This window comes from Ceratotherium simum, chromosome 1 (assembly GCF_057802395.1).
Source record: "Ceratotherium simum simum isolate JZ-2026a chromosome 1, ASM5780239v1, whole genome shotgun sequence".
NCBI classification, from domain to species: domain Eukaryota; kingdom Metazoa; phylum Chordata; class Mammalia; order Perissodactyla; family Rhinocerotidae; genus Ceratotherium; species Ceratotherium simum.
The window spans coordinates 59,495,939-59,504,653 of NC_141900.1; the positions used below are offsets into that span (position 1 = coordinate 59,495,939).

At 58.1% G+C, this 8,715-nt stretch overlaps 1 protein-coding gene across 1 annotated transcript; it reads right to left on the reverse strand.

Moving 5' to 3' along the window:
• Window positions 1-3,695: 3,695 nt before the first annotated feature.
• Window positions 3,696-6,109, reverse strand: HOXA10 (homeobox A10). Its single transcript, XM_004418889.3, has 2 exons — window positions 5,149-6,109; window positions 3,696-3,970 (listed from the first exon to the last, which is right to left on the reverse strand). Exons 1-2 carry the CDS (start codon window positions 6,107-6,109, stop codon window positions 3,696-3,698), a joined length of 1,236 nt encoding a protein of 411 aa, XP_004418946.1.
• Window positions 6,110-8,715: the final 2,606 nt, after the last annotated feature.

Below are 8,715 nucleotides of genomic sequence, written 5' to 3' on the forward strand. Positions count from 1 at the left end.
GACTACCTTCCAACGGTGGACTACAACTTGGAACAAGGACTCAAGTTTGTATTCCAACGGTTCTGGAATTTAGGATTCCTTTCCCCTATTTTTTGAAACAGACTCGCGCTGGAAGGGTCCCCTTCTCCAACACCCGTCCACACATGGATGCCGTTTCTAACATACTCTGAACCTGATAGAAGCTAGTGGCAAGCAAACAGCCAATCTTTGCCCTAGCGGGGCTCCCTTATCGCGGTTAAAGCCCGAGCAGGGACCGGCAGGCCTGGGAGAGCGGAGGAAGCTTCCCCGCGGAGTTCCCTGCAGTTGCCAGGCTCTACCGAGACTGGCTGGGCCTCAGCCCAGGTCCCAGCCTCAGGTCCCCAGGGAGGCTGTCGAAGGCCTCCTTGCCCTCGGTGTGGGCACACAAAAACGCCGCGAATGCCCCCTAATCCGATCTCCTAGGCTGCCATTACTGGCCCGCGGAGTAGGAACGCAAGGCCGCCGCCATCCGGTCGTGATCGTAACCGAGGCCTTGTCTGCGCAGCGGCACACCAGGCCCAGATCCACAGCCCTCAACAGCAGCCCCACGCGTACCCTTCCTCGGCAGATTTCGACTTCCACTTGAGCACGCAGAGAAAAATAACACCCCCCCCCCAGGCTCTCCCCAAGCCAGCCCTGGGTCCCTCTGGAAGGAAGAGTTGAGGAGGATGGGAGGTGAAGATAGAAAACGACACAGAGAGACTGAAGATGAAAGAAAATTAAAAAGAAGGAAAGAAAGAAGGGATAAAGAAAAAAGAGTAAAGAAGGAAAGAAAGAAGGAAGAAAAGAGTCAAAGGCGACTCCCAGGAGTAGAGAGTGGTTTACAGACAGAAGGGTAAGTGGCAAGGCCGGGATCCCAGCCCCTGTTCGCCCCAGTTTGGCCTGAGTCTCCACTGGCAAAGGGATCTTTCCTGATCTCGTACCTGGATTGGGGCTAGTGTTGTCCTAGCCTTGCAGCAGAATCGCGGGGTCCCTGGCCAGGCGCAGGCCTGGAGCGGGGAAGGCCCAGGATGGAAGCGTGCGCCCCTGACCTTGAATGGCTCGGGGCCCAGAATTACTACCACGCCCCCGGCGTCCGCTAAGGAGCAGCTAACCTGACCATACCTGCTCGGGGCCAGGTAGAGATGGGGGGTGAGGCCAGCAGGCAGGCAGAGCTCTGAGAAGGAGGCAGGGTCGAGGCTCCTGCGTGGGAAAAGCCGAGGTTGCCACCGCAGGCCTGGCACGACCAGGGTCTGGATGCCCCGCCCGGCCCGGCCCCCGCGCGCACAGGTACCTGGAGACGATTTCAACTGAAGTAATGAAGGCAGTGTCGTGCTGTCGAGAGAAAGCTGGATCCCAACAACAGGAAACTACCTAAATCACCGACCAGTTCTGGTGCTGCCCGCGCGGGGCTGCCTCGCCCGCCGCCGCCTCCGCCGCCGCCAAGGGAGAACCCTGAGATCGCGCCCGGCCCGGCCCCTCGCCAACCTGCGCCCGCCGCTGCTACTGCGTGCCCCGCGCTGCCGCTAAGGCATCACGGAGGGAGATGCCACCGGCCCCAGTTTGGTGAACCTGGGAAAGGGAGGGAAGGAAGGTAAAAGAGGGAAAAAGCGAGAAGAGAGAAGGAGCAGTGGGCGTGCTGGTTTCCCAAATTTTGCTGCTCAGCGAGCAGGCGCCCAGCGGCGGTAGCCCTGGGCGACTGGAAAGCGCCAGGGACAGCACCGAGCCCGGCTCCCTGTCTGGTCTCGGCCTCCCGCGCTCGCTCCCCGCCGCTCCCTCTCCCCCTCTCTCCCTCACCGCCAGCCAGCCAGCCAGCCGGGGCGCGCGCTCCCGCGCCCCCTCCCCCCTGCCGTCGCCCCCTCCCACCTCCCGCGAGCAGGAAACGCGTGGCCCCGCGGAGGGCGACCAGGTAGGGGAGGCCGTGCTGGGTGAGGGGGGGTCCAGGCCGCCCGGCCGCGGTCTACCTAAGCGCTGCGCGGACGCTAGTGACGCCCTGTGGGCCCAGCCTGATCCCCGGATTCCTAGGCTGGGAGTCATCTAGGACCAGGGGACCCGCAAAATAACCGGCCTCTGCGAGCCTCCCTAGGGCTCCCGATAGAAATCCTGTTTGGCTTCCTCTGTCTATGCAGCTCCCCTCTCAACTGAAACCACTGGTCCAAGACAGCCACAATCCAGATATACTAGCAAGTCATAAAACTGAACAAAAGCCGACAAACCTTACGGCACCAGGGCTATAGGGCCCAGACAAATTACGACCGTCTAGGTAATATTTAAATAGATGCCTAAAGTAATTGCAGGGGGCGCAGGCTAGTCCTCCTGTTGTAAAAGTGGTGGACGGGATAAAGTGGAAGGTGAAGATAAGAAGTAAAAAAAAAAAAAAAAAAGAGGTAAAATTAAAAAGCTTCATTCCACAGCTTTTATTCTTCTATAAGAACATAAACATCGTCTTTTTTTCCACGCACAGCAGCATTACAATATTAATTTATTCTGATTTAAGATTAGAAGTAAATAGAACTAGAACTAACATTTATAATAACGATAGAATGCATTTGCATAAAACAAGATTGGCAATTTTTCATAATAATAGACATTTATACAGATTTGTATTTATAGTTTTTTCTTTTTCTGCACCTACAGGTTTGACCCTTTTATGCATGTAACTTCACAGTATAAAGGAAATTCACAATGTCTCCCTTCTCTAGCCATTCTGCTTGCCCCCAGCGGAGGAGTCCGCCTCTGTGAATTTTGGAAAGTAAAAAAAAAAAAGAAGAAGAAGAAAAGAGTGGGGAAAAAAAGAAAACCTCCACAAGATAGGGAGGACTGTGGTGTGCTTGTCATGTGTTACCACTGGTAACAATTATTTAATGACAAAAAATCCACAAAATCTGCATATCTAAACAAAACTACATTAGGTTATTTATCTACAGCCAGAAGGATACGGAAATTCAGGGGTAAGTGAAATAATTTAGTCCCACAATGCAAGACCTTACACAAACTGGAAGAGAACTTTTCTTCTGGTCATTCTTTTTTTCTTTTAAAGCTGGGATATCTTACAGAGGAAGGAAAAATTAATCTAACTTTTTCGGTTTTCCAATCAGCCAAAGTCAAGCCCTTTTGCCAACCTGCAAGTCCATGCCTGTAAGTCCTTCTCTTTGCCAAGGAAGAAAGGAAGAAAGAAAAGAGGAACCCAGAGGCCTGTATCCCCTGATTAAACACAGCCCAGCACTCCAGGCCAGGGAGCCCGGTGGCGGCTCCTTGCACCATTGACCTCAGGCCAGACACCTCAGCGCCTACAATGGGACCTCTGCCTTCCGGCTAGGTTTGCCCCGGGGGGCCGCAGGAAACCAGCTCCAGTTCCACCGGGAAAACAGGGGCCATTTCGAGCATTGGAACCCCGAGACAGCAAACCATCCCAGTCACCACTTGACACTTAGGACAATATCTCTCTCTCTCGAATTTGAGCGCGATATGGCTTTTTCCCCCAGAAAACAACAAATAAACCAGCACCAAGCAAACAGACAAAGAAACAAGAAGTCAGAACAAACCAGCCCTGCACAGATGTAACGGCCAGCGAGATGGCGAGTGTGGGAGGGAGGAATGGGGCTCCGGCACAGGTGCGAGTTCCTGGGCAGAGGCCGAAGACAGAGGGAGGAGAACAGCTCTCTGGAAGCGAAAAAACGGCGTTGCCTGGAGATTCATCAGGAAAAATTAAAGTTGGCTGTGAGCTCCCGGATCCGGTTTTCTCGGTTCATTTTCTTCAGTTTCATCCTGCGGTTCTGAAACCAGATTTTCACTTGTCTGTCCGTGAGATGGACGCTGCGGCTGATCTCTAGGCGCCGCTCTCGAGTAAGGTACATGTTGAACAGAAACTCCTTCTCCAGCTCCAGCGTCTGGTGCTTCGTGTAGGGGCAGCGCTTCTTCCGGCCGCTCTTTGCAGTGAGCCAGTTGGCTGCGTTTTCGCCTTTGGAATTGCCTGGCATTTAAGAGAATAAAGAGGGGAAGGTTAAATCGAGGCCACGCGGGCTGCAAGCAGGGGTGAATTTAGGACGTCTCTGCCATAAGAGGGATGCCGCCCTGAGTCACACAGTTATGCCCCTTTAGCTTGCCTAGGAAGAACAGTTTCTCCAAAAGGCGTGTGCAAAATCAAGTGGGCCTCCAATCTACACCTATCCTCCTAATATACGTTTTCCTCCACTTTTTTCCAAACACCTGTTTTAGCACAAAGCTGCCAGGTGCTTGCAAAATGAGTGGCCTGGGAGACCAGGCTGTATATCGTGAACTTAACGCCTTTCTTTGCTTCTTGCCCCAAGGCAGATGAGCATTTCCTAGCCCCCAGGCTGGGATGTGGGATGCTTACTTGGAAAGGGGCCTGGCAGCGGGGCTGTGTTTCACTCCAGCCCCCTGGTTGCCCAACGCCCGTTGAGGAGAGGGAGAAGAGAATAGTTGGGACTTGGGGAAGGCATGAAAAGCTGATTTGGGGTCAAGGGCCCTCCCTCACGTCTCTCCAGGAGCCAGGGACGTGCAGTCTGGGCGATTCCGAGTTTCAGGGGAAGAGAAACGGCCCCTCTCTGACTCACAGCTCAGGGCCCCGGCGTCCGGGCCGGATTTGCCTTTTCTTCTCCCCGAAACGAGGATTCCCGCCCCTCCAGCAACTTTGAAAAAAGCATGGGGGATCGTAAACTCGAACTTCGCCGGTTAATGGGCTTATTTATTGGTGCTGGCGGCTGCTTATTTTGGATGCCTTACAAACATCCACGCTATCTGCGGGCGAGCTACTTTCCCTCCCTCCCCCTCCCCCCGCGTGGGCCGCGCCTAGCAGGCTGGGCCCAGACCATGGCTTAGGGTGCTCTGGGCCACGGAGAAGGGCATGTACAAGAGGGGGGCTGCTCGTCGGTGTCCTCGCCTCCAGAAGGGGTGAGCTGAGGCCACCGCAGAGGACGTCTTGGTGTGGGGTGCTAAGCCAGACGTGAATTTTTACTGTGTCCCCACGCCCAAATATTAAAAAGCAAGTTCACAAGGTCAGCCTGCCTGCAGCTCGGGCCAAGGCCGGCCGGCTGCTAGGCGGACTCCTGGCTCTCTGCTCCTTCCCTTCTCTGGGTCTGCCTGTCTGTCTGCCCGCCTGACTGCGGCCCTTCAGCGTGCCCTGCTTACCCAGGGAGTCCTTCTCCGGCGAGGCTTTGCTGCTCTCGGAAGGGGCCGGGGAGAGCTCTTCCGCAGCCGAGGACGAGGCGTGTGCCTCCTCGTCGCCCTGCGAGCCCCCGCCGCTGCCACCGCAAGCCAGCGTGGGAGGCGGCGGCGAATCGAGGGCTCGCTCCTTCCGGGCTGCATCCGCCGAGCCGGAGGCTAGCGAGGGTGGCGGGTCGAAGCCGCGCCCCGGGGGCTGAGCGGGGAACGGGCCGGCTCCAAGCTGCAGCGCGCCGCCGCCGCTGCCGTAGCTCTTGGTCGTGCCATAGGCCTGGGAGAGGCGGAAGTAGCCGGGCACCGGCACCCCACTGGAGGTGCCCAGGGCGCAGCCGTCGGGCGGCGGGCCCCGCGGGAAGGGGGCCAGCTCGGCAGCGGCGGCCGAGCCTTTGGGGCATTTGTCAGCCGAGTCGTAGAGGCAGTAGGAGCTCTCCTCTTTGATGTTCTGCGCGAAAGAGCAAGAGGTGGCCTGCGGCGGGGGCTGGGGTGGTTGCGGCGGGGGCGGCTGTTGCTGCTGGGTCTGCTGCGGTGGCGGCCCCTCGGGCGGCTCCATCCGGCACGACCGAGGCGCGTCCAGCCACAGGTCTATAGGCGCGGGCGCGTAGCCGTGCGCCCCGGGCCCCAGGCCCCCGCTGCCGCCGCCGCCGCCTGGCGAAGCTGCCTCATTGCGCTTGCCTCCCAGAGCCGGGAAGAGCCCGCAGCTCTGCAGCCCGTAGGGCAAGTCGGCGGCTGGTGGCAGGTAGACCCCGCCGTGGGCGTAGTAGCCACCGCCGCCGCCACCCCCCGCGCCGCCGCCACCACCGCCAGCCTCGCCTCTGCCGGAGCTGATGAGCGAGTCGACCAAAAAAGAGTTCGCGGCGGGGCTCTCCGAGCATGACATTGTTGTGGGATAATTTGGCGAAGGGAGCAGATAGCTCTTTCTGGCTGACATTTCTTGTGCAAAACATGCTGAATACGATTAGCAATCCCCCCGCACCGCGGCGGGCGCCCGCAGCCAATCCTGAGCCAGAGTTTCCGCGCGACCACTCCCAGTTTGGTTTCGTAGGCGCGGGGCCGCTCTCCGAGGGCGCCCTCCGAGCCCGCGATTGATATAAATATGTAATCTGTATTGATGGGCCGCAAGACGCACACCCGATACCTCAGCCCAAAGGCCAGGAGCTGTGGGGGCTGCCCCAGCGTGGCTGGTGGGGGGCCGGGCCCCTGGGCTTGCCCCGCCCATGCCCAGACGTGAGTCCTCCTCCGGGGTCTGTTTGAAAGGCCCTTGGGCCCCGCGCAGTTAACAAGTGGAGTGTTTATGGCGCGCACCCCGTCCCGCCTTGGGTGCTCCCTATTCTTATTTCGGAATCAGCCACTAGCCCTTGGTGCACTCTAACCACTAAGGCAGCCTGTCGGGCCTCAGACTCTTCCGATTCAGCTCTGGACCTGAAGCGGTCTCGCAAAAGTGGCGGACCTGGTCCTAAGGCCATCAGGACCCTCAGAGTGTCCGAATCCAGAGCCGACTGGAAGCTGGCTATTACCACTTCTTTCTTGTATCCCACACAGAATTTTCCCCAAAATGCAATGCCCTGGCCTCGCAGCCCCTTACACTTCTCTTCTGCTAGCCGGTTGACCCAGTTAGGATTTTTGCCTCTGGTGTGCTCACCTGGCTTGCCTTCTCTGCAGCTCCTGTCGGTGGGCCTTGATGGGCTGGTAGGAGTGAGGGGTGGAAGCGACTGGCAACCTTGGCTGAAAGATTCCTCCACCCCTACTCCGAGGCTGGAGCCAGGTCCAGACACCCCACAGCCCCATCACCCTGACAGCCTCCAAGCTCATACGCCGTCTTGAGGAAGTGAAAGAAACATTGATTTTAAGGGTCTTTGGCTTGCCGAGAGGCGAAGACCTGGAGGGGGAAACCCGGTGGGGGGCAACCGACAGACACCTCTGCCACACTCTTCTTCAGCTCTCCATTTAGCCTTGGCATTCGAACGCTGCCGGAGGCTATGACAAGAGCCAGTGTCACCACACTCGTGCCTCTCCGTCCCCTCCCTTCTTCCCCCCTCCCCTCCAAACCCGAGGCTGGGGCAGCCCTCACTCCCGCAGTGTGCGCATTTTAACGAGGCCCGCGGTGAGGAAATCCGTTCCCTGCGAGGCCGGGTTGGGCTCCTGGCCCAGTTATAGGAGCGTTCGGAGGCCAGGCCCTTTGCTCAGCAGACACTGGGGCCTCCTTCTTCCCTGGCCGTGGTGACGCGCTCTTAGTCAACTGGAAACGGCTGGCCCAGGGCGCTAGCCCCCAAGAGTGGGCCTCATACATGTCTCAGGAAATGTGACCTTTTCAGGCCGGATCCACTGGAGCCCAAGAGGTCGCTGCCTTGCCCCTGGCCTGCGGGCTACAGCTCTCCAGGATGCCCCAGGCCTGCCGCCCGGCCAGCTCCAACCCCAGCAGAGGCCCTGACTGTTGCTGCTGAACGCCGGGATCCCAGGAAGCTGACCGCTCAGGCCTCTGCGTGCAGCGGGAAAGACCCTTGCATCCCAGGTGATTTGCCAGGCACTTGGCCTTGTTCCTCCCAGTATGAACCCAGTCCGAGGAAGAAGCCGGGCCTGAGAGGACCCAGAGAGAGCGCACGGGAAAGCCAGGGCTCTGCCGCCAGCTTCTGAGATGCAAGCAGTTGCGAGCATTTGCTGTCTCTGCCGGCCTCGGCTACTCCGCGCACAGCGCCCGGAGGCCGCGCCACCGTTTGCGCTGCGCTCCAGCCACTTTTAGCACTGCGCTCCGCAGTGACTGGCTCGGCGGACTGGGCATCTGGAGTGGGGGGGGATAGAGAGAGAAAGAGGGAGAGGGGCAGAGGGAGAGAAGGGCAGAGGGAGAGAAATGAGAGGAGAGAGAGCATGAGAGAACTAGTTCTCTCCACCCCACGGGGTCTTGAGGCCGCAGTAGTGGCGCAGCCGAATCAAGTCAAGAATCTATGCGGAGAGCTCAGGAACTGTCCTTCGCTGTCCACGTTGCTCCCACGCACAAGGCTAAGGACAACTTTAACCCGGCTAGGCCCACAACACCAACGAACTCGAGTGCGGAAAAGCTACAGAGCACCGCAGCCTAGGACCCTTTCCCGGATGGGCCTGGTCCTTACCCGGGGGCTCGCCAGGCACTCAGGACGGTAGGGCTCAGCAGTGCTACTGGGAAATGCCACGAAGCTGAGGACTACCTGAGAAGGGGGTTTTGCCTCTCAGCACTGTCCATGCCTCTCAGGAAAGCTCTGCCGACTGGAAGTAGGTCCCAAGAACAGGAGAGGATTTCTTGAGGAGAAGGAGCCCCAAGCAGGGCAGTGGGCCGGGACTTTGTGCCTCACAGACTAAATGCAGAAAGCAACTTCCCAGGCCGCAGGTTGGGAAGGGCCAGTGACCACAGGAGAGAATGCTTGAGATGGTGGAGGCTAATAAAGTGAAAGACAATGATCTAAACCTGTCTTTTTTAACCTTTTTGGAAGTTAAGGCCCCTTTGGAAAATCTAAGGCCAAGTTCTGACTCTTATCCTGTGAGAAATGCACATCTGTGCATTCC

Excerpts from the sequence above, each read along its gene's own strand:
- HOXA10 (XM_004418889.3), bottom strand. The coding sequence starts at position 6,109 with ATGTCAGCCAGAAAGAGCTATCTGCTCCCTTCGCCAAATTATCCCACA. Across the intron at positions 3,971-5,148 it reads GCCGGAGAAGGACTCCCTGG|GCAATTCCAAAGGCGAAAAC; the intron begins GTAAGCAGGGCA and ends CTTAAATGCCAG.